Source organism: Scyliorhinus canicula, chromosome 3 (assembly GCF_902713615.1).
Source record: "Scyliorhinus canicula chromosome 3, sScyCan1.1, whole genome shotgun sequence".
NCBI classification, from domain to species: Eukaryota; Metazoa; Chordata; class Chondrichthyes; order Carcharhiniformes; family Scyliorhinidae; genus Scyliorhinus; species Scyliorhinus canicula.
This window is the reverse complement of record NC_052148.1, coordinates 231,301,495-231,327,917: the sequence shown is the minus strand read 5'-3', so window position 1 is coordinate 231,327,917 and position 26,423 is coordinate 231,301,495. Positions and strand designations below refer to the sequence as shown.

General features: G+C 42.7%; 1 protein-coding gene across 1 annotated transcript in view; it reads right to left on the bottom strand.

The window, feature by feature from the left end:
- The window catches only part of spata5 (spermatogenesis associated 5), a 536,428-nt gene that overhangs the window by 392,913 nt on the left and 117,092 nt on the right, over positions 1-26,423 (bottom strand). Inside the window, exon 13 of the mRNA XM_038792393.1 lies at positions 20,450-20,529. Coding sequence (XP_038648321.1) covers positions 20,450-20,529 — 80 coding nt within the window. The remainder of the gene's footprint in view (positions 1-20,449; positions 20,530-26,423) is intronic.

Here is a 26,423-nt window from a genome sequence, read left to right as displayed (position 1 = left end):
AACAGAAGCAAGACAAGAGAGCACACTTGATACTCAAATTGACCTTAAAACTAAAATTGATATCAATAAATGGAGAAAGATAAACCCCATAGTTAACTTATCCTTATGGAACACAAGTCACATTTTGACGTGGTAATGACAACCTAATTTCATAACAAATTAAAATTGGTTGACAAAGTGAGAGAAATTAGTAAGTGGCCAATTTATTGCAACATGTTTCATTATTGACTATTTGTCGGAAATTGGAGATTCACATTTACAGAAAACCTTCCAAAATCTTCATTAAATGGTTCTCTACATGTCATTGTGTTACAGTATTTCAGGGATTTAAAATTAAAAGTGCACACTCTAGATGAGACCTGATGATGCAGAATAACTTCCATAACATCAGCCATCAATAGGAAATAGCCAATATCGACAGCAAGTACAAAAAGTAAAATCCTAAATATCGCAAATCATAAATATTCCAGTGGTGCAAGCTGAAACACTTAATAAAGCTGTGCATGCTCATAATCGTGTATCAATTTTAAGACAATGGGATGACGTATTATCATATTTCAGAGATGTCCATGCTTCTTTCATTAAGCTGAAGAAGCTTAGCTAAATAGACCGTATAGCTATTAAAGCTCTTACAATTAGGTTGGGATCTTTCTGATCCAGCTTAGTTGGCAGTTCAGCAAGTGAATCGTCGCTACGGAGTTAAAGTAGTACGCAGACATTGAGCTTTGCGTATCCCTGCTTGATGTAGAAATAAGGGATCATGATATTTCCCATATTATGAGGAGCAATATGAAATAGATTTAATTTTTTTTTAATAAATTTAGATTACCCAATTATTTTTTCCAATTAAGGGGCAATTTAGCGTGGCCAATCCACCTACTCTGCACATCTTTGGGTTGTGGGGGCGAAACCCACGCAGACACGGGGAGAATGTGCAAACTCAACACGGACAGTGACCCAGAGCCGGGATCGAACCTGGGACCTCAGCGCCGTGATGCGGTTGTGCTAACCACTAGGCCACCGTGCTGCCCGGAAATAGATTTAATTTAATTGAAAACTGAATTTTGTTCATTCACATACTGCATGTGAAATAATTTGCTGGCTTACAATAAGGCTGTTATCAGACTACCTTTCAGAAAATAGATTTGTGGATGGAAGCAGGTACAAGAACACAAATTCCATTGCACATAAGGTGGTACCTGATTGTTATGCCTCCCAGGTCAATGTGGTTAAGTGCTCATCCAGGTACTTTTAATAGGATGTGAGGCGATCCTCCTCTTCCACCCTTCCAGGTGGTGCATTCGCGACGGTCACCAACCTCTGGGTAAAAATGTTTTTCCTCAAATCCACCCTAAACGTCCTGTCCCTGACCTTGAACTTGTGTTCTATCATAACTGACCCTTCAACTAAGGGGAACAGCTGCTCCCTATCCATGCCCCTCATACTCCTGTACACCTCAATCAGATCGCCCCTCAATCTTCTCTGCTTCAGCGACAACAACTCAAGCCTATCCAACCTCTCTTCATAATTTAAATGTTCCATCCCAGGCAATATCCTGGTGAACCACCTCTACATCCCCTCCAGTGCAATCACATCCTTTCATTTAATATGGTGACCAGAATTGCACACAGTACTCCAGCTGTGGCCTCACCAAAGGTATATATAGAACTCCAACATGACCTCCCTGCTTTTGTAAACTGTCCCTTTCGATTGATACAGGCAAGTGTCCCATATGCCTTTTTCACCACCCTATTAACCTGCCCTTCTGCCTTCAGAGATCTATGGACAAACACACCAAGGCCCATTTGTGCCTTGGGCCTTCCCAGTGTCAGGCCATTCATTGAATATTTCCTGGTCACATTATACTCCTTCCGAAGTACATCACCTCACACTTTTCAGGGTTAAATTCCATCTGCCACTTATCCACCCATTTGACCATCCCTTCTATATCTTCCTGTAGCCCAAGACACTCAATCTCACTGTTAACCACCCGGTCAATCTTTGTGTCATCCACAAACTTACTGATCCTACCCTTCACATTGTGATCAATGTCATTTATACAAATGACAAACAATAGGTGGCCCAGCACAGATCCAGTGGTACGCCACTCGACACTGGTTTCCAGTTACTAAAGCAGCCGTCTGTCATCACCCTCTGCCTCCTACAGCTAAGCCAATTTTGAATCCACCTTATCAAGTTACTCTGTATCCCATGTGTATTGCCTTCTTTACAAGTCTCCCATGTGGGACCTTGCCAAAGGGTTTGCTGAAATCCATGTAAACCATATCACCTGCACTACTTGCATCTACACACCTGGTCACATACTCAAAAAATTCAATCAACTTGCGTCGGCATAACTTCCCTCTGTCAAAGCCATGTTGACTATTCCTGATCAAAGCTTGGTTCTCCAAGTGGAGTTAGATTATCTCTTTCAGAATTTTCTCCAATAGTTTCCGTACCAATAATGTGAGACTCACTAGTCTGTAGTTCCCTGGCTTATCTCTACATCCTTTCTTAAATAGTGGGACCACATTAGCTGTTCACCAATCCTCTGGCATCTTCCCCATGGCCAGAGAGGAATTAAAAATTTGGGGCAGAGTCCCTGCAATCTCGTCCCTCGCTTCCCACAGCATCCTGTAACACAATTAATCCGGACCTGGAGATTAGTCCACTTTTAAGCCTGCCAACACCTCCAATATCATTCATAGAATATCATAGAATTTACAGTGCAGAAGGAGGCCATTTGGCCCATTGGGTCTGCACCAGCTCTTGGAAAGAGCACCCTACCCAAGGTCCACACCTCCACCCTATCCCCGTAACCTAGTAACCCCACCCAACACTAAGGGCAATTTTGGACATTAAGGGCAATTTAGCATGACCAATCCACCTAACCTGCACATCTTTGGACCGTGGGAGGAAACCGGAGCACCCGGAGGAAACCCACGCACACACAGGGAGAATGTGCAGACTCCGCACAGACAGTGACCCAAACCGGGAATGGAACCTGGGACCCTGGAGCTGTGAAGCAATTGTGCTAACCACAATGCTACCGTGCTGCCCAAATCTTGCCACTATCTATGACAATTTTCTCAAGAACCTCACAGTCTGCCTCCCAGAGTTCTATATTCACCTTCTCATTCTCTTGGGTGAAGACAGATATGAAATATTCGTTCAACACCCTACCAATGTTCTGGCTCCTCCCATAGATTTCCCCCTTGGTCCCAAATGGGCCCTGCACTTTCCGCTTCCCATTGCTATACTTATAAAATATCTTGGGATTTTCCCTACTTTTACCAGTCAGAACTTTCTCATATCCCCTCTCTGCTCTCCTAATTGCTTTCTTCAGTTCTATCCTACACTTTCTGTACTCCACTAATGCCTCTGTTGATTTGCTCCCTTAGCACTTGCTAAAAGCCTCTACTTTCTTTCTCATCATATCCGGAATGTCTCTCATTATCCATGGTTCTCTGGGCTTGTAACCCCTCCCTATTACCCTACAGGGAATATGTTGGGCCTGTACCCTCCCAATTTCCTTTTTGAACACCCCCTCCACCCCCCCCCCCCCCAACTGCTCTCCTGTAGATTTCCCTACAAAGTATCTCTTCCCAGTCTACCTTGGTCAGATCCTGCCTTATTTTACTAAAATCCGCTCTCCCCCAATCCAAAACTTTTTTTTTGCAACTTGTCTATTTCTTTGTCCATAAAAAACTTAAATTGTACCATGTTGTGGTCGCTATTACCATAATGCCCCCCATCAGCACATCAACCACCTGTCTGGCTTCACTCCCCAGAATTAGATCCAGCATTGCGCCGTTCGTTGTTGGGCCCTCAACATATTGAGTTAAAACGTTCTCCTGTATACATTTTAAGAACTCCACTCCAACTAAGCCCTTAACACAATGACTATCCAATTAATGTTGGGAAAGTTGAAATCACCTAAGATAATTACCCTATTATTATCTTTACACACCTCTGCTAATTGCGCACAGATTTGGTCCTCGATTTCCTGCCAACTATCTGGGGGTCTATAATAAACACATTGCAATGTGGCTGTCCCTTTTTTATTCACAAACTCTACCCACAAAGCTTAATTTGATGCCCCCTCCAAGATATCATCTCTCCTTACTGCAGTAACTGACTCCTTAACTAATAATGCAGTACCTCCTCTTTTACCCCCTCCTGTCTCGCCTGAAGATTCTATATGAATGTTGAGCTGCCAATCCTGACTCTCCCTCAACCCTGTCGCCGTGACTGCTACAGTTCCAACTTGTCTATTCCACGTGTTAATCCTCACCCTTAACTGATCCGTTTTACCTGTAATATTCCTGGCAAAGTAGAGGCCATCAAGCCTTGTCTTACTCCCTTGAAACTTACTCGCGCTGCATTCCCTCTGATTTCATTGCTTTTCTGTCACTCTACAACATAACTAGGCATTGGGCAGTAACATTGGCAATCATAGAGGAAGCAAGATCTTCTTAGAATAACAGCGACAGTGATCGAGATAATAGATACATACTTGAAGTTTCAAATAGTGTCCAGAAAACAAAAATAAAGAGATTAATTATTTAATATAGAGTAAATAAATGAGTAAACTTGTGGAATAGTGCCAGAGCGAGCAAGAGAGAGAGAGAGAACAGGAGAAACAAAATGAAAAAGAGGGGCAGAGCAAAGAGAAGTTGTAATCAAGCGGGGGTGGGAGATAAATTTATTGCATGGTTCTACGCAAGTACGAATATGTATATTGTGGGTACATACTGAATATTATTCATTCAAAAAGCCAACTTCATAGGTTGTCTCTGGCAATGAAAACGTTTGCTATTTTAAATGGAGATCAATTTTTAAAAATGTCAAAAAATTAGAATGTATTCAAAAAAATTAGAACAGACGCTTAATTAAATAAATTAGAAGTTAAAGCTGGGGATGGTTAAACTTAGTTCATACTGGAAATGATTCTCGGCTGGGGGGCGGGGTGGATGTGGGATTGGGAAGGTCGAGGAAGAGACCAGCTAAAACAGCTGTGTGCTTGAATTTGAATGTTATCATTCTGTACTCTGAATCCCATGGTTGCTAGTTATCTTAATTCACCTGTCCCAGTTGGGCAAGTATGGGCAATTCTAGTCTGGGGTAGTGAATGTAAAAATGGAAAGAAATATTTTGAACTTCAACATGGAAAGAAGGAATCCTAAAAAATAAAACTGAATGCACTGGCACTTGTCATGCAATTTCCTTTTAAGAAAGGAAACACATTTTTGTCACATCATTGTTGAAATATATTCCAACAATTTTAAAAATTGGTGCATCACAAGTTGAAGTCCAGTAATTATTTAAGTTTGTTTTTAGTGCCATCTGAGCAGGATATTTTCAGGCCACAAAAGTTAAACATTCTAAATAATCCAAGCTTTAAAATCCATGGTTAATGAAATTAACATTGTACAAAAGGAACCGTTACAGCATTAATCACAAAGTTGGTATATTTCTTGAAATATAGCACCCATTACTGGATCACTTGGAGAGGGTTGAAACAGAAGAGCAACTAGGGACAGTGCCATAATTGTCTCATAAATGATGCTATAAAGCAGCGACCAAATGTATACTTTCATAGAATCCCTACAATGCAGAAGGCCATTCAGCCCATCGAGTCTGCACCGACCCTTCGAAAGGCCACCCTACCTAGACCCAATCCCCTGCCCTATGGGGCAATTTAGCATGGGCAATCCACCTAACCTACACATCTTTGGCCTGTGTGAGGAAATCAGAGCACGCGGAGGAAACCCCGCAGACACGGGGAGAATGTACAAACTCCACAGACAGTCACCCAAGGTCAAAATCGAACCTGGGTCCCTGGCACTGTGAGGCAGCAGTGTTAATATGTATTTAAATATACTTTTCTGCGAGGTGCAACCAAGCACTTGTTTTTGTTTTAGTTTCAATGTTCTGTATAACTATTAATGTTGCCATTCAGTGTTTGCGTTACTTAATTATCTTCCCATCTTTGTACCATTGATGTGACTGTTTCACATTTTTGATATAATGTGTAGTATGCTGTAAAAATGGGAAAAAACTTAAGTATAAAAAAAACCAAAGTGCTTGAAATTGTTCAGTAATACTTATATATATATAATATATATATATATGTGTGTGTATATATGCATGTATGTATATATGTATGTATACCCACACACACAAAAACAAGGTAAAACACTGCTACTCCATTCCCCCTACCTCCATCAGTTTTTGAGCCGTGTGTATTACACATTTTTGGTCTGCTTTCAACTCTATTTTCTGGTATCGTTGGGAATAATTGCAGAACAAATGCATGTGTTTAACTGCCCACTTCCATAAAACTACATTTAGTTGAATGCATGTGACAATCTGAGCCACAAATCAGTCAGCTGTGATCCAACATGAATACAAGTGTCCATGCCTCAGAGAGTCACAGAATTTTGCAGTGTACACAGAAGCAGGTGCTTCCATACAATACAAAAAAAAGAAGATGGTCTCAAAGGTCATTACCTGGAGACAACAGTCTCAAGAGATGGTGCATTTTTTAAACTAAACTTGATGCGGTCACACATTCCTCCTGTGCAAAATCAGCTTAAAAAACAAAAGGTTTCCAATGACTGTCTTGTCTGAATTCCCACCCCATTTAGTTTCAGATTAATTTTATGGGAACTGGGCCTCATATTTCACTATCCATTTGACAGCAATTTCACAAAGGAATGCTTGTATGTGTCACCCTACTTCTGTCACTGTTAAGAAGACAGATGTTTCATCTATATCGACTGCATTCTCTCCTGCCGCCAAAATAACTCCCTTGGTGAATCCTAATGCAGTTTTTGAATGTGAAAAAAAATGTTAATGTTAATCAATTAATTTCAAGCATCTTTAGCACTATATAGCTCAGAAAGAAATCATAAAAATCAAAACAGGAGTCAAATTAAGGATATTTTTATCTTCATTTTTGTAATTTGCTCCTCTTTTATTCTCTCTAAAACTAGCCCCCAATGTCATAGGCCTCCGTCATTCAACCTACTTTGGACACATTCAATGAGCACAGACAATCTGTCATGAAAAGTGCATGAATTCCTCCACCTCGCCTCAGTCCACTTTGAAATGAAGGGGAACTTGAATTTATGGATCACCTTTCACAACTTCAGCTTGGCCCAAAGTGCTTTACAATCAATTAACTAATTTGAATTCTGGTGAACAGTCATTGACCTGAAACGAGTCGGGTTTTCACACCCAAGGCGGGTAGCGCGAGTTGGGAACTTTCGGAGCATGCTGCACCTGCCTCGGGAGAAAGTGCCCCGTCAGACCAGGTTTTAGCTTCAGGGAACCAGAGTGGGATGGAGTCCGGCTCGTTGCCCACGGAAGCAGATCTGAGATGGCCACAGGGGCTGCCAAGTGCCCTGGCTTGCTGTTTAAATGGCCAACCTCGGTTCTCGGAGTCTTTGTCCCATTTGTTTCCCTACATTTTAGGCCTCTAGCCCTCAGTCCTCATGCTCCCAACCTCCAATTTCACCCAAGCTAGCTCAGGCCCAATCATGCCCCTGCCTACCCAGCCACCACGGTGGGTCTTTATAGCTCCCATGCCAATTTAATTTCAACTCATACCAACGCACACCCCCCTACCATCCTTGTCAACTCACCCAATGTCCACCATCAGCAGACCACAGGAGCCATGTTGAGATTAAATAAAAATAAAATAAATATCTATTATAGCCTTCACTGCATTAAAAAATGTCCCTTCAAGTATTTAAAAACAAGCAGAATTTTATTCATAACCCCACATCAATGACAGCTAATCCTTTGTAACCTCAGAGTGTTAATCAAACTGTGAACTTAGGATCCCCTGCTGAGCTAATTGGGATGTTATGGAAAACATCCAAGCAACAAACCGCTATTGTAACTACTAGAACAGATTTATTTCAACTCACGTAGACAGGCAGCCTATTTCTATATTTTAAAATATGAGAGATTTAAATAACTTTACAGCTTGCGTTTGTTTTACCTATTCTGACAAAGGCAGGATATTTCTTTAAAGGGTTGGGGATTTAAATGACTTCACAACTTGGTATTTCTACAAACCTTATCCATACTTCACATGCATTTATGTCTACTCCAAAAAACTGTGACTCCCACACTGCAGGTTAAGGCCCTTGCTCCTGCAAAAATGGGATCTGTTTTAACTGAGAACTGAGTTCAAATGGCCCTTCTAAGTCTGGGTTTCCCTCATGTGCAATTCACACTCTGCCACTTTTCTCTAACTTGTGAAAATGGAAATTGTTAGAGATAAGGATGGGACATCTGAAATCGGGTCACGGCTGCTATTTTTAAAAGGTCCCTGGAGTCTCCACGATTCTATGAAAATCCAACCCAATAATTATTTATCTCTCTGACAGATGCTGCCTGAACCATTGAGTATATCTAGCACTTTCCGTTTTTATTTCAGATTTCCAATGTCTGCAACATTTTGCTTTTGTAACTAATTTTGAAGTTGAAACGTCAGGATTTGAAAGAAAAGTTTCTGATCAGAAAAAGATCCTTTTAAATAAAAGGAGGTTTATTTGTTTCCTGGGCTTTGCCAAGGAAGATGATATCTACTACAACAAATATCATCTAATCAATTTAAATGAGTTTCTTGACAAGCTCCAACCTAGCAGATTACTAAAACTAAGCTGGGAATGGTCAGGTTCAATTTCATCTTCCTAAATAATACTGGAAAATACAGGATACCAAATATGTAGGAACATATGATAATGAGGCAGTTGTCACAAACTATGATGGCAAAGCACATATAGTTAATTATTAGCAACATTTCAACATGTTACTGATGCAAGTTACTCAGAAACAGAGAAAATATTTGAATGCAACAATAAGAAAGCTAAATAACAGTTTATGATTCAAGCCAAAACAAAATGAATCTGACATTTTGCGAAGTTTCATTTGACAGTTTAAGATATCTTCTCAATACTGGTATATAATAGGATTAATGGTCCTTGTGAAAGGCCCCTTGGGTATTGCTTTCACAAACAGCAGTTTTGAAAAACGTAGTAATGCGCCAAACCTAGTATAACTGTTTCTATCCAGTGATATTTAGATAAAGATAAAAGGTATCACACTCCCTTGTAACATGCACGAGGTTGAAAGTGGATATTATCGTGATGTAAATCAAGTGGTATAATTAAGTTGTGTACATATTATGTAGTGCAATTTAGTGGTCAACACCCACAAAATTAAAACAACTCCGGAAAATTAAGTGACTTTATTATCCATTCTTAAAATTTGGGTGTAACTAGAGTTTATTATCTGTAAACTATCATGTCCAGCAATATGTGGCGGAAGATCACCAGATTTCCATCCGAGCACAAGTGTTTCTTACAGCCACAGAGTTGGTTAAATAAACTTACTGGTATTCCAGTCCTTGTTGCAGCCAGTGATTCAGTGAACCACAGAAAAATACATGGCATCAGGATTGGCAGCATAATGCAAGGACTTCAAACTATCAACCCATTAACCTTCGATGGAAACATTGAAAACGTGGCAGACAACTGGGAGAAGTTTAAACAGGAGTGGCTCGTATTCTGTGGTGCAGCGCTTTCTGACAAGTCGAAAAAGTACAGGCGTACATTTTGCTGAATTTAAGAGGCCTGAAGTGTTTACAAGATTTTGATCATTTACTTTCCGATCCAACGACAGTAAAGAAGATCATGAGACAATCTTGAACAAATTAGAAGCCGTATGCCCTCCGGTTAAGAACCTCATTCTTGATCGCCATATTTTTCAGCTCACCAACCAAATAACACTACGTCAATCCTACGTTAAAAGTTTTAGTGTCAACATGCACGTTTGGAAATTTTACAGATTGGTTGGTTGGTGGAGTAAACAGTGATGTGGTCCAAAAACAATTACTGTGACTAAAAGATTGAATGTTATAGTCTGCAGTGGAAATGTGCATGCTTAACAAACAGTCTAAAAAATCAGAGAATGTAGGCTGGAAATGGTGGCATCTGGGCGGGGGCAATGAAGTTCTTTCAGCGCAGGGGGTGCCCGGAACAAACTGCAGTGGCCAACATACCCAAAACAGAGCACTATGTTTTGCATTTGGAAAACAATACAATCGATGTAGCAAGTGGAACCACTTTGCCAAATGCTGCAGTTCCAAGCAAGAATAGCCCTTTTCTGTTAACAGTAGCATGGCTACTAATTGATCTCCAAGGGCTAGGCACATTAGTAAGATCAATGAATTATGATTCAACCCAAGTAGTACAATCATGGTACCAGCAGCAACTACATTAACATCAACATTATACTGCAAAAGTGTGGAATTTGCCATGGAAAAGAACAAGATCTTCACTAGGGGGCTGGTTTAGCACAGGGCTAAATAGCTGGCTTTTAAAGCAGACCAACGCAGGCCAGCAGCACAGTTCAATTCCCGTACCAGCCTCCCCAAACAGGAGCTGGAAGTGGCGACTAGGGGCTTTTCACTAACTTCCTACTTGTGACAATAAGCGATTTTCATTTTATTTCATTTCACTAAGCTTCATGCACTCTCTTGTAGCGCCAGACCTAGTTAAGATCGATAATGGGACAAAGTACAATGTACTATCCAGCCACAAATATCGGAGATAAACCCAGATATGATACCGGATGGCAAGCAGCAGTTTGACTTCATGGTTTATGGTGGACAGACAATCACTACCTAGGGTGCAACTACCCTTAGTTGTGCACAAGAAGACTTTGATTTTCACATTGCGAATCAAGATGTAAAGTCACTGCTAGGTCCTCAAGATAGCATCACTTTAGGTCTCATTCAGCTTGACGCAGAAGTGCATGCACCACAACTGCACTCCCCAGAGATGGCAAATCACAGCGACGTTTTTGACTGCCAAGTCATCAGCAAATTACCACTTGTATATCACATGAGATAAGATGACTGTTCCACCGACAGTATGGATGTAGTCATGAGTATAATGCGGTGTGTCCTATGTCTGAACAACACAAGATGTGATTCATGAGTCCAGCATAATGTACACAAGTCATAGAATAGTCTCACCTCCACCTGTTGGTACTATCACACGCTCTGGGCATCTGAGCAAGCCCAACACATGGGATTTCTTCACCATATACACTGTTTGGACTACCAAACATTGCTTTGCTTTGTCTTCTTTTCCACCACATGCTGAAAAAGGGAGTGGGGGAGGGGGAGAAAGTAGACACAATGGGCTATGCACCAAGTTGCAAGAGCCCATTTTGTGTTTCATTGTTCACACAAACCGTTGTACACTGTTGTGTAGCTCAGTTATTTTGCACACACATCTGTATATAGTTTTCGCGGTGTACACTGTTACACCTCATACCACCGGGGTTCCAAACTACTTGGGGACGATGTAGACTGGGTCATCATATAGTTACGTGATGACACGGTCATGTCTAGCGTCACGTGGCTGAGAGGCGCCAGATTTCCCTGGGACGGAGCACATGTGTTTCTTACAGCTACAGAGTTGGTTAAATAAACTTACTGTTACTGCAGGCATTTGCAGTCAGTGATTTAGCGAACCACAGAAAAACACATTATCAATCCTTATTTGCCCTGAGAAGCTGATGTGGGCCAACATGTAACACTCCAGTCCATGTCAGTGGTTTGATAAAACTGAGAAACCTCCTAGGTCGCTACAGATGGCAGTAAAGTGCCAATGACATCAGTACTTGACCAAAGTCCCAAGGTTAGCAGGCTTTCTTCGCCAGAGGGTATTAGTGAAACAGTTTTATTTTTACAACAATGTGAGAACTTCATGGTCACTTTTAATGATACTAGCTCTTAAAAATTGCACCTAGAGTTTTTGCCTGCTAATGCTAAATGTGGTGACATAATCATATGAACTACAAAGAATTTCGGCTTCAGATCGCTTGTTTAATAAATTATATGCATTTCACGGTTAGATTGAAATTGTGTCTAAAATGTGCTTGAAATTGCTCCAATTTTCCAATCTGAATTTGCACCTTATTTTTATCCAAAAATGTAAGGTTTCCCATGAATCAGTACAACAGAGTAGCGTTATGTAACAATGGCTGGGAACAGAGGCAATCGTGCCCCTCGTATCTACTGAATATATTTTGCCATCAGCGTGAGATGGATGGTCTAAAGGTCAAGGGTACTTTTCTCCCTTTCTGCTATGGGGACTTGCATTTAAGAGCACTGATTGATTGAATTAATTTATTAATGCACATGTTTTAAGAGTCGTGAGTAATTAATTTCAATCAGAACAGTGTGCAAAGTGACTTAACCATTCCTGTATTGACAAGTAATTTTAATCACTCGATCCTGAGCAGTGTTAGTGCTTGCACGGAAAGTACAAGTGCAATTTGACAAACTTCTCCCAAGGTGGATGGGAATAAAGGAGTTGGCGGAAAAGTGCATCCCTACTAGTTCAAATGGAGACCTGGCCGATGTGTAGGAAGGACATGCTTCAGATACAGCGATTGTTGAACCAGTGTAAAAGATCACGACAAATCGTGGTTTTAGGTACAACTCACATATGTTTTAAATTTCACAGTCCCGAGCACTGACTTGACTGATTCTGCCTGCATTGTCCTGATATAATTAGTGGAAACAAGCTGCAGCTTCACCAGTTATCCTATACAGCGCAGGACTCCAAAACTGCATTGTTGGCGAAGTGGCAAAACGCTCCTAAATTAAAAATTCCAGCTACTTGGTGCATTGTTTATTTTCGACTGAGCTCAATAAACATTGTGCCTGTGGGTTTTGGTCTCCAGCATACCTCAAGGCTACAGGAGTGCAGCCAATGGCAAACACTTATTTCTTCTCTTGATACTTGCATTCCATATGAAAACAACTGAACCTATATGTGGGGCGACTAATCTGCCAATGGGTCAAAGACATTTCTCCCACAAATACAATATGAGAAGCTGATCGTGTTCATGTGTGTTCTAAGTTCTTGTATTACACAGCACATCCCAGCTCCCAAAGTGACGAGCATGGTGGATAAAGGGTCATTCCAGCATAACAGGAAAAAAATAAGCCAGGCATGGAAATAGATGCCTTAACTCCGAGAGACCTCAATAGCTTATGTGGGATGCGGAAACTACAAACTGATGGACTAAGAGGAGACTTTTTTTTATCATATAGGCTTCCCGACTGAAAAACAGGGCTGGACACAAAACACATTTTTTTCCCTTTGTTTCCCAATCTCTCTGTCTGTATTTGAGGATTTCAATTTGCTTCTGTCATGTGAGTGTTTTTATAGAATAACTGTAGTGGGCGTACCTTTAAGAAATGGGTGTTTATTACTGCAATGATGTCGAGGTGGGTGGAGCTGGGCTGTCTGTCATACTTTGAGAGAAGCTTGGCTGTGTCTGTGTTTGTTTGGTTGTGTTTCAGTGTTGGAGCTGCAGTCAGCCACAGCAGGTGTAATGTTGTTCCTTCTGCCATGTAAAGACTATCTCTTGATCATTTAGTGAATTCAGTGATAACTGTTCTCAGTAGTGAATTTAAACCTGATGTGCTTCTGTTAAAAGTTTTTTAAAAGTCTTATGGATGTTAAATGGAAAGCTTAAGGATTACTTAGTGTTGTATTCTTTGGGGGTTGTATTTGAATTAATGGCTGCCCAGATGTTCACTATATGTTTTTAAAAGTTTAACTTGAATTCATAGAATAAACATTGTTTTGCTTAAAAAATTCCTTTACGATTTCTGCTGTACCACACCTGTAGAGTGGGTCGTGTGGGCCCGATACCACAAACTAGTAGAAAACGTGGGTCAGGTGAACTCCATGATGCACTTTGGGGTTCTCTAAACCCTGGCCCATAACACTTCTCACTCATCCTGTAACTGATAAAAGGTGCCACCAGAAGTAGAAAGCGTTCCGTTATTCCATTTGCCAGAGTTGCCTCCTTATTTGAAGCAGGAAAAATATTTAACTAAAAGTACAGCTAAATTACTTTCAGGAGATTTCTCAAAGAGAAAATGCAAATTAGGTAGTGAGGTATCAGGAGCACAGATGTGAAACCACAATTGTAGTTTGGATGTTACCAATATTTCCTGTTAGTGAAATGCACTTCTGATATTTCGACACGGACGCAATTAATAACTGACTAAATTCAGAAATGAGAATGAGTTGTTTGAGACACTGGATTCAGATATGGCATCTATGTTCTTATGAAGAGAAATTGGCAAGCCAAAAGTTCAAAAATAAAAAGGGATCTTAGTTGACCCATTATGCACCATAAGTAAACATATGAGGTTGGATTATGCTGTCAAATTAATTGAAACTCAAGTTACACAATACCAAACCTCTGGTTGTGGAGTAGCTGCAGAAATAGTGTACCAAGGAGGGAAGTTAAAATACAAAGGATCAAAATTAATTTGATTGGGAGGAAGAGCAGGAGATGTGCACCATAGAAAATGGAGCGCGGTAATGTAAGTGGATTCAATAGTAAGGCTAAAAAGAAAATTTTATAAGGGGTTACAGGGAAAAGTAGCAGCATGGGACTAATTAGATAACTCTTTCAAAGAGCTGGCACAGACTAGATGGGCCAAATGGTCTGCTTCAGTACTGAATGATTCGATGATGAAGTACATATTTTTTGAGAATTTAGAAACCAGTGATATTAATAATAATGTACCAACAACAAACAGACGATTGTAGGTGCTCTGGCAGTTCAAAGCTTGTGAAGCAGAGATTCAGTAGAAGACACAAGGTGCTAAATGCCAATAAATCTTTGGGTCAAATTAAGTCCCGTTCTAATGAAAGGTTGCATATTTGAAACATTAACCTTTCTGAGTGATCTTCTCTTGTATTTCCATTTCTATTTATTTCTGTACTTTCTATTTGTATCCCCATCAGTTGTAGTGTTTTTATATCTTGGCTTAAGACATGGCCACCAACATTGGAGTGAAAGAAAAATGGGGTACACAAGAGGCAAATGTACTTCCTGCCATACAAAATAGGTGAAGGAGCCATACTGCCAAGTATTAATCCATTTGCTTGACCTCAAAAAAACCTAAAAGGGATCAAAAATCAAAGCAACACTCAAGTACATTTACAAAATGTCATTCTAGGACGTGGAGTTTGGAGACAGGGCCGACATTTAATGCCCATTGCTAGCTGCCATTGAAACGGTGGTGGTGGACCTTCTTAGTGAAGCTGTTGCAGTGAAGGTGTTCAGTGGGGCATTCCAGGATTTTTCCAACAACAAAAATAAAAAAGGCGATCCACGGCCAAGTGAAGATGATGTGCAACTCGGAGGGGAACTGAGGCAATGGTGTTCATAGTAATCATAGAATTTACAGTGCAAAAGGAGGCCATTCAGCCCATCGAGTCTGCTCCGGCCCTTGGAAAGAGCAGCCCACTTAAGCCCACGCCTCCACCCTATTCCCGTAACCCTGTAACCCCACCTAACCTTTTTAGACACTAAGGGCAATTTATCACGGCCAATCCACCTAACCTGCACATCTTTGGACCGTGGGAGGAAACCGGAGCATCCGGAGGAAACCCACACAGACACGGGGAGAACATGCAGACTCCCCACAGACAGTGACCCAAGCCGGGAATCGAACCTGGGACCCTGGAGCTGGACGCAACTGTGCTAACCACTATGGTACCGTGATGCCCATGCACCTGCTATCCTTCTAGGTGACGGAGGTCGTGGGGTTTGGGAGCGACAAGGGAAGAAGCATTGGTCGTTGCTGCTGTAGGCATCTGTAGTTAGTACATGCTGCAGCTGCAGTGCACCAACAGCAAGGGAATGGCTATTTAAGGACATGTCACAAAATAATCTAATTAACTACTGCTGACACAGTTTTAGAAGGGACAAATCTTGTTGGACAATGCAGTCAAGTACCTGGAGGACACACTGAAGCTGTACAATGTACTGGGCAGGCCACACCCGGAGCGCTGCTTTTCACCGCAACACAATCACCTTTAGGCAGGGTGCAAACAAGAGTAAGTGACAAGATTTTTCAGGTTTCAAGGAAACCCTACGGAATGCTGTATAATCTTTACTACCTTGAGACGTGAAGCATGAATGACCTTCACAAAATGAAATTTTGGCAAGTTTAGAGCACAATTTATTAATAGGTGCAGCTGAATAACAATTATCTGTCATATGCCGGAAGATCCTGTCAACAAAGAAAATGTTCAGGTTATTCATGGTCAGCTATCTGTCCTCCTGAGACTGATAAAAAAAAGACGCATGAACAAATTTGCTGCACAACAGCAAACCATCCAAGAACAACTGCTTCACATCTGCATAAATGTTGATGTTATCACAACAAATCTTCAGGGAAAGAGATGGGCCAAAAAGTTAAAAAAAGCAAGCAAGCATGACCATCACTAGGGGTCTGGGACAAAGGGGGGTTGCGGTTGTGGTAATAAGGCTGGAATCTATCCTAAAGATCAGGAGGTTTAACTTGTGCATTTCAGAAAATAATCTATCCTGGGTTTTGAAGTAAATAAATTACGATGAAAGTGTACAAGATTCTTGGGTTTGCACAGAAGGGCAGTGCATACAGAAACAAGGAAGCCATGCCAAACATTTACAAATCACTGGTGGGCCTCAGCTGGACTAATGTATCCAATTCTGGGCAGCGTGCTTTGGGGATGATGTCAAGATTCTGAAGAAGGTACAGAAAGAGTTATTACAACAATACCGGGGATCCGGTACATCAGTTAGGTGGAGATTGGAGAAGCTGGGATTCTTCTCACTCCAGGGTCCCAGGTTCGGTTCCCGGCTGGGTCACTGTCTGTGCGGAGTCTGCACGTCCTCACCGTGTGTGCGTGGGTTTCCTCCGGGTGCTCCGGTTTCCTCCCACAGTCCAAAGATGTGCGGGTTAGGTGGATTGGCCATGCTAAATTGCCCGTAGTGTCCTAAAAAGTAAGGTTAAGGGGGGGTTGTTGGGTTATGGGTATAGGGTGGATACGTGGGTTTGAGTAGGGTGATCATTGCTCGGCACAACATCGAGGGCCGAAGGGCCTGTTCTGTGCTGTACTGTTCTATGTTCTATGTTCTCCTCAGAACAGAGAAGGCGAATGGTACTCATAATTATGCAAGGTTTTGATAAAGGTACACAGAGGTGGGTGGGCAAGCAGAGGTCATGGATTTGAAATCATTGGCACAGAGGGGAAATGAAGAGCAATTCCTCCATGCAGAGGGTTAGAATGATTGATGAGTGTAGGATTAAACTGAACAACTCTTTGGAAGAGCCGACAAAGGAAAAACAGGTTGATGGCCTCCCTTCTGCGCCGTGAGATTCTCCAAGTCCATGAAGGTAGAAGTGGGGTAACCTTTTAACAAATCAATTGGCGGCATGGTGGTGCAGTGGTTAGCACTGCTGCCTCACAGCGCTGAGGGCCCGGGTTCAATCCCGGCCCCAGATCACTGTCCGTGTGGAACTTGCACATTCGCCCTGTGTCTGCATGGGTCTCACCCCTGTAGCCACCCGAGTTGGCCACTTCCCAAGTTCAAAATGGAGAAACACAAGAAACACAGGGAAAATTGGACAATCCTAGAGAAACAAGCAGTTTGCAGACTTTTCCTGTGTATTCTGCCTGCAAAGAAAGCCGACAGCACTGAAACCAGCAGCCATGCATATTAATGAGCGATTCCCGGGCACAATAGTAACAATCAAAGGTGATCGAAGTAAAGCTAGACTCCTCAGCGACAGTAGGGGTCCAAAACAAAAGAAGCAAACGGGCACCCAAGGACCGCCCAGCGATCGGGAAACAGCCCCAGTATTGGGGAATTCAAACCAATCGATTGGTATGGGATCCAATCGATTGGAAGTAAGCTCGGGGTCCGCCCAAAAGGGCGCAAAGCCCCTGAGGACTATAAGATAGAGCCCCCAAGGTCAATTCGCTCTCTTAGCCGGCCCTCCCAGCAGAACATTTTAGCAGCTCTCTAAGAACTTGACCGTAAGAAGGAGAGGCCTAGCCAACTGCTGCACCATCAAGTAAGTGTCCAGTCAACGCACGCTACAAGATAGATGTTCCTGACCCCTTAGTCTTGTTCTGGAAAATACAGAATGTGTCATTTGAAACATAGAAGTCTGCCAATATCTGGTCTGGGAGAGTGCAGGGAAAGATCCCACAAGTGGTTGGTGGCAGCTGAAAAGAGCAGAAACTGTGGTCAGCTCTTCTGTCAAAAATGCAGTCAATTTCAGTCTGTCAGAATTGTTATTACAACCTGCAGCAGGAGAAAGGGAAAAAGAAAAAGAGAGTTTGCATAGATTTCTTTGTGCTGTGTTGAAGCACTGTGATGTACTGAATAGAGGGGGACCCATTGGCCTGGTTGTGTCCCACCATGCCCCTTTAAGTCCCGTAGCCCATCCCCTATCGGAGGTCCCGATCTCTCCCGCCAAAAAGCACTAAGCGGGGGCTCCCCTCGCTCCTCCCCCTCCCCCCACGCGCGAGGCAGGAGCAGAGAGCAGCAGAACGCGCGAAGCAGCAACAGCTGGCGGCCGGGGCGCGGCCCGGGGGAGCTCCGCTCCCCCCAAGGAGGTGGAAGGCTCGAAGATCAACGCCAGCAAAAATGAGGAGGATGAGAAGGAAGATGTTTGTTGGTGGACTCAGCTGGGAAACAAGTAAGAAAGATTTAAGGGACTGCTTTTCTGGATGTGGAGAGATTGTAGACTGCTTAATTAAAATGGATCCTGTGACTGGGCGTTCGCGAGGATTTGGGTTTATCCTCTTCAAGGATCCTGAAAGAGTAGACAGGGTATTGAATGGGGAACACAAACTTGATGGGAGAGTTATTGATCCCAAGAAAGCTCAGGCTATGAAGGGCAAGGTTGAAATAAAATTGGCCCAACCTAAGGAAGTGAACCAGCAGCAATGGGGAGGACAGAACACAGAACACAGAGAACAGAGAAAACAGAGAAACAGCAACAGGAGAGAAGGGGAGGAGAACTACAAGAGAGAGAGAGAGAGAGTCTGAAGGTCCCTACAACAAACCAGCAGCATCCAGAATCACTAATCGTTTTTCCTTTCTGTAAAGAAAGTGTTTGCAACTTAAAAAAAAAAGTATAATAATAAAATAACTTAACCTGAAAAAGTGGTTATTAGCTTACTTCACTTCCTTAATAACGCAGGACCCAGGACATCGATGCTATTAAGGGGTAAGTAGGTAAAATTCTTCGGTGAAGGTATGGGTTATACCGGGGAATAACTTGAAAATATAGTTTGACCTGAATAGCACCCACCGAAGCCTGCATCGGAGTCAGGGAGTGAGAATCCCTGTTCACCATTTGGAATATCGGCCCTTTTTGGTATAGGGGGAATTCTAAGACAGAGTGGTGAATTTACAAAAACAGTCTGTACCAGCTGGAAGTCTGCAGACTCAGGATGAGCAAGAGGCCATTGTTTCCTGACCCAGCGGGTTCCCTTATCCAGATAAGTACTGGCCTGTTAGTGGTAGGAATAGCCTAGTCTTTTAGTATTGTATGCATGAGTAGCGATTAACTGTGTATTAATAAACGTGTTTTGATTTGAACCTTACTAATTGGTGTATTGAGTCATTGATCTGAACTTGAACTTAAACCTCGTGGTGGTATCATAAGGATACCTGGCGACTCTAGAGCTAAGTAATAAACAGAGCCAATTGAGTGTAAAGCGCACTCACCAGAACGAGCAACATCCCCATAATCCAAAGATGTGCAGGGTAGATGGATTGGCCAAGCTAAAATTGCCTCTTAATTTGGAAAAACTAATTGGGTACTTTAAATGTTTTAAAAAACAGTTGGAGAAGTATTTTTTACTTGATTTCCCTAATTGACCTGGGTTTTTCCTGCTTTTTTCCCCCTAGGAAATTATAGGCTCCTGTGTGGGGTGGCAAGTGTACATATTGCAATGCACATGGCATCACATTTATGTGGAAGTGGCTGATAGGACCTTTGGTCATTTGCTGCCTTGTCATGTTTTGTATACTCGTAAATCCTCGTGACTGACACAGCGCAAAGATTAGAGCCAAACACCACGGTAAAACAATAAAAATGGAACATGCTTTTCTCTGCACAATCTTCACACGCAAGCTCATTTCAGTGACGAGTTCAATCCAGGTATGACTGACAGAATGCTTCTAACAAGGCAACACTAGACATCTTTCAAACAGTTGTTGCTTTTTCATGAAAAGGGCGACATTAGGCACAAGACACAGAAATTACTTTGGTTTCTTGTAACAAGAAATGCTGGCCCCGCCCACCCTCCCACCCCCACACCTCGCTCAGTGCCCTGAGAAGATGGTGGTGGAGTTCACAACTGAGTGGCTTCAGAATCACTAGAATAGATGTTTAATGCTAACCAATTTAACAAGCTGACTTGTTTAACAATGCTACCCCAGGTGTAAACAATAGCTCTGGGTGATCTGTTCATGGCACATAAATGTTAAATATGCTGATACTCTCAACAGTAAAACTAGTGGCCTCAGTACTCACCTTCCTCTTTCAACAGCCAGCGCATCTATTTCATCAAAGAAGAGGATGGAAGGTGCCACAGCTCTGGCCTTCCTGAAGATCTGCATAAATAAAGGAAAATCACTGGATTAGACAATTGGCAAATAACCTGCAAAAGCTATATCCCAAAAATAATTTCATTCAATTAACTTTCAGAACAGTAACTAGACAAAAATGTAGATAGCGTAGCACATATGTCAGTGTATTGCAAACATTGGGAAAACCCTTTAAAGGTCTGGGAAGAACCCAAAAGATTTTTCAGGTTATATAGATGACACAAATAAATGTCAGAATAGGGTCTCAATATATTTCATTGCAAATGACATCATCCTGCTACATGGTTACATAACAAAGAAATCTTTTCAAACCACTTTCCAGCGAGGTACTGTCCCTGCATTCTGGAATCTATCAACCAAGAAAGTTTCAGGATGTATTCTTTCTTTTCCTTCCTCCTTTTGGATTTTCTATGAAAGTTCAGGGTGTATACACTTCCACAAGTGACATTTGGTAGCTCATTCAAATGGACATTCTTCAGATGAGATCCTCGGCTACCTGATGATAGGCACCACTTCGGCCAAGCTCCTCCCCTCACCCATTATCCACACAAACAAAATCGCAGTAATGTTCACTTGCTAATGATTAAAAGCAGGAACACAAGGAGCTTTTCATAGAAGCTTTAAATTTGTGCCTTCAGCTTCATTAACAAACCAACTGAATGCCCACAGTCTTGCCTGAGGAGTAAAGAGCAAGTGTAGCATTCGGTGTTCGGGCAGCTTGGTTATAGAGATTATTGGACCGAGGGGGAAGGGATAATTGAAAAAGCATGATTGGGGAAGGAGGAGGGAGCAGGGAGGAGAGGGGGCTGGGAGGGAGCAGTGTGGAGAGAATGAGGAGGGGGTGGTTAAGTGAAGAGAGCAGAGCAGAAATCAAGGAAATTTGAAAAAGCGACGTCACAGTAAACAGAGAGTAGGTGGATGTCACATTACACAAAGGAGCTGCAGTGAGTTACAAAAGGCGAGTTACAATTAGGTGTTTGATTCAACCTTCCTAAAATTTAAAATAGATCAAGTATTTGATTCTTAAATATATTTTTGGTAACTTTAGATACTTAAGTAAGGCAGGGCATCTCAGCTCTGTCAATTGCACATCTTGCACCATGTGGAAATTCCAGGTCACTTCACATGTCCTGGGCAACCACTCATGCAGGATGTGTCATCGACCAGAGGGGTTCCAGCTCTTGAGTATTGGAGGAAGGCAGAATGGTACAACCTCAATAGGGCCAGAACTAGTGACCTCCTAGGATGGTTTGTTCGTGTTGTTGGGGACGGTTTAAAACGAGCTTGGCACAGGGATAGGATATATTTGGTTGAACGGAGGGAAAAAAAGTTGCTTTGATAGTATACTATAGATGCCAAACAGTCAGAGGGAGATAGAAGAGCAAATAAGTTCACAAACTGCTGAGAAGAACAGAACTAAATTGAGCAACAATAGTGGGGGATTTCAACTACTCTAATATTAAGTGGAAAATGCAAAGAGTTGCAGAATTCCTCAAGTGCAGCCAGAGAACTTTTTTTGTCAGTGAGCAAATCTAACATGAGATAGGGAAAGTTCTGGACTTTTGCCCAGCCACAGCAACCGGGGGTTGACCAGATTTTCGATGGAAGGTTGAAACCTGGGATTTCACCACTCAAGTCAGTTACCAGACTGCAGAGGTGACGTTTACAGTCAACCGGGAGGTGCTCCATCGAGACGGGGGCCGCCATCAGTTTATAGGATGTGGATTGTGTTCCAATAAAGGCCACTGAATTTCAGATGGGTCTTTTTTGAGGTCATGTATCAATGGAAGCTCTTTGTGAGCTGTCAGCCAGTGGTGTTATTTGAGGAACCTATTTCCCCTGTGGACAAAAGGAGGTTCAACATGTGCGAGCACTAGAAGCCACCCGAGTTCTGTTGGTCTCATATCCCAGAACAATTCCTTGTGGCTCCTCGGAGGTGGATGTCTACCATGTTTCTGTAGTGATTCCTGAGCAAGGTTGAGCATCGGCTAACACTCCGCTGTTCGGTAAATCAGGATGAGTGAAACAGTGTATAGGGTGTTGGCTGTGCTGCACCAGGTATGTGTTGTCAGTGTTCGTGAAGAGCTATGACTTTGTGGCATGGAGGTCATCGAATGATATATAATGGTGAAGGGAGCCGGTGCGAGGACTGATCCCCTTGGGATGCCATTGTGGCTTATGTGTGGGAGGCTGATTTGATTGCCAAAATATTCACGAAACTGACAGTTGCTGATCATGGAGTTGTGTACTGGATTGGTTTGGATTTGCTTATTGTCACGTGTACCGAGGTACAGTGAAAAGTATTTTTCTGCGAGCAGCTCAATAGATCATTAAGTACATGGGAAGAAAAGTGAATAAAAGAAAATACATAATAGGGCAACACAAGATATAAAATGTAACTGCATAAGCACTGGCATCAGATGAAGCATATAGGGGTGTAGTGTTAATGAGGTCAGTCCATTAGAGGGTCATTTAGGAGTCTGGTGACAGCGGGGAAGAAGCTGTTTTTGAGTCTGTTCGTGCATGTTCTCAGACTTCTGTAACTCCTGCCCAATGGAAGAAGTTGGAAGAGTGAGTAAGCCGGGTGGGAGGGATCTTTGATTATGCTGCCCGCTTTCCCCAGGCAGCGGGAGGTGTAGATTGAGTCAATGGATGGGAGGCAGGTTCGTGTGATAGACTGGACGGTATTCACGACTCTCTGAAGTTTCTTGCGGTCCTGGGCCGAGCAGTTGCCATACCAGACTGTGATGCAGCCCGATAGGATGCTTTCTATGGTGCATCTGTAAAAGTTGGTAAGGGTTAATGTGGACATGCCGAATTTCCTTAGTTTCCCGAGGAAGTATAGGCGCTGTTGTGCTTTCTTGGTGGTAACGTCGACGTGGGTGGACCAGGACAGATTATTGGAGATGTGCACCCCTAGGAATTTGAAACTGTTAACCATCTCCACCTCGACCCCATTGATGCTGACAGGGGTGTGTACAGTACTTTGCTTCCTGAAGTCAATGACCAGCTCTTTAGTTTTGCTGGCATTGAGGGAGAGATTGTTGTCGCTATACCACTCCACTAGGTTATCTATCTCCCTCCTGTATTCTGACTCGTCGTTATTCGAGATCCAGCCCACTATGGTCGTATCGTCAGCAAACTTGTAGATGGAGTTGGAACCAAGTTTTGCCACGCAGTCGTGTGTGTACAGGGAGTAGAGTAGGGGGCTAAGTACGTAGCCTTGTGGGGCCCCGGTATTGAGGACTATTGTGGAGGAGGTGTTGTTGTTCATTCTTACTGATTGTGGTCTGTTGGTCAGAAAATCGAGGATCCAGTTGCAGAGTGGAGAGCCAAGTCCTAGGTTTTGGAGCTTTAATATGAGCTTGGCTGGGATTATGGTGTTGAGGGCGGAGCTGTAGTCAATAAATAGGAGTTTGATGTAGGAGTCCTTGTTTTCGAGATGCTCTAGGGATGAGTGTAGGGCCAGGGAAATGGCGTCTGATGTGGACCGGTTGCAACGGTATGCGAATTGCAGTGGATCAAGGCGTTCTGGGAGTATGGAGGTGATGCGCTTCATGATCAACCTCGCAAAGCACTTCATTACGACTGAAGTCAGGGCCACCGGACGGTAGTCATTGAGGCACGTTGCCTGGTTCTTCTTTGGTACCGGTATGATGGTGGTCTTCCTGAAGCAGGTGCGGACCTCGGAGTGGAGTAGGGACAGTAGTTGTACGTTTTCACACAGCACATGATTTTGGAGAGTTTTAGCAGCATGCCTATGTGCTACCCTGTGCAATAGGCACAGGATGAGTCAGAAAAGGCAGTTCCAGGGCAGCACAGGGGTTAGCACGGCTGCCTCAAAGCGCCAAGGACCCAGGTTCGATCCCAGCCCTGGGTCACTGTCCATGTGGAGTTTGCACATTCTCCCCGTGTCTGCATGGATTTCATCCCCACAACACAAAGGTGTGCAGGGTAGGTGGACTGGCCAGGCTAAATTGCCCCTTAATTGGAAAAAAAATTTAAAAAAAGAAAAGGCTGTTTCTGTCTTCAGATCTCTCTGGTAACTGGCCTCAATATGTGAGATCAGTGTCCAGACTTGTGCGAAAACCTGCCTATGGGGGGGTCAATTTTGGGATTAAAAAAACCATTGATTAGAAAATTTATAGGCTACAACAAGCCGTCTCAAGTTGGACGTAGAACCATTACAATTTTACTTCAACATGAACATGAACCACAAATTCACAAGGGCATTGGAAATGGCACCCAGGCAATAATTTTCATTTTCTGGTCAGTCATGTTTGAGACCTCTCAGTATGATGACCTACCATGCTCCAAATTTGAAGCAGTTTTTCTACAATTGCTCATGCAGACTAGAAGCTGTCAATATCAACTGAAACAGGCTGACAGAGAGAGTTCTCTTTAGCTGCAACATCCTGGCTGAATTGATTCCCAGATCCGAGGTATTGTAACTTACTGAACTTTTTCTCTCTCTCGCTTTGCCAGTGTACTATTCCCCTGATTGATATCATGAATTAAACAGATAAAACAGAGAGTACTGATGGGATTCAATGTTTTAACATCATTGTGTACTGTGCATCAAGGCACCAACAAATAGTGCCAGTAATGGGAGACACAGATTTAACGCTTCAATCTGCTGAATTCCTTATCTCAACTGGACTGGGCAGACAGTACGGAGTGGAAGCCAGGCATTTCATGGCCTCAATTTTAACTGCCCTAATGTCGAGAAGCTAGCTAAGCTGGTCAGTTAAAATAGATGTCAATTACTTCCCGCTTCTTTCCTGGCCCATGCTGTTTTGAGCAGGTGAGGAGGACATACATGAAGGAAGCAGGGCCCTTATAGTTCTTCGGTGATCACTTGCTAACGAGTATGAGTGTCCACATAAGAAATTCCATGTCACTGGTCACGGGCTCTGAGGGTCCTTGCATGGCTGATGAGCCCGATCCTGGAGCCTGTTCTAAATATAGAGATTGGGGCTGAAGATGTCTGCAGGACCAAATCTGCAATGCAAGTCTGAGGCAGAAGCATGAGTTTGGGGAAGGGAGCAGGGGGAGGATGGCATTGTTGGCATCACAGTCAGGCAAAACGTGCTGAAGCAGGCTCCTGGGCCAAAATAGGCCCAACAACTAAGTTTAAATTAGAAATTTCAGGTTGACTTCTGGGCCAGGGGAGTGCTCCTTCCACCCTCATTGAGGAAGTCTTGGGTTTGCCTGAAACCCGACTCTCTTCTCCCAGCCTGGCCCTCCATTTTCTACACTCGCAGCAAGACATCTGACCATCACCAATCACAGCCAAGAGCCCATTAACTGCTGAGCGTATTACCGACCGTTCCCAGTCGCGGCCTCTCGATTCCTGTTTGTGATCTCGCTGGCTGGCAAGCTGTGGGTGGGAAACTACACCATTTTATTTAACCGAGTCCTCGTCACTGTGGAAGGTTAAGGGGGAAATCTAAGGATCCAGTCAGTCTTCAACTTTACAATGTTCGAGTTACAACGAACGGCACTGATAACATTTATAAACTGACACCTTGTTTTGAATTTAGGATGCCAAGTCAGCAAACAAGTTCAACATTCGTATCTGCGCATCAATGTTCTGAACCTTCCATCTCCCTGACTCAATGCGCCCAGCCCTCTGTTCTGACGCATATTTACTTGGTGAATCTTTGTGTTTCCAAGCTTTTTCTTAAAAGTTATGTTGTAGAATGTTAATTTATTGCTATATTACTTTTTTTAAAAAATATTATTAATTGAGTGCAAAATTCTGGGTTATTTTGGTGAAAATAGGGCACCAGGTCTTGATTCAGGAACCAATCCCCAATTTAGAACATTGTTCTTAGCAAAAAATCAGTTCCAACTAACGACGTTTCGACTTAAGATGCAATTTTCAGGAACCAATTGTG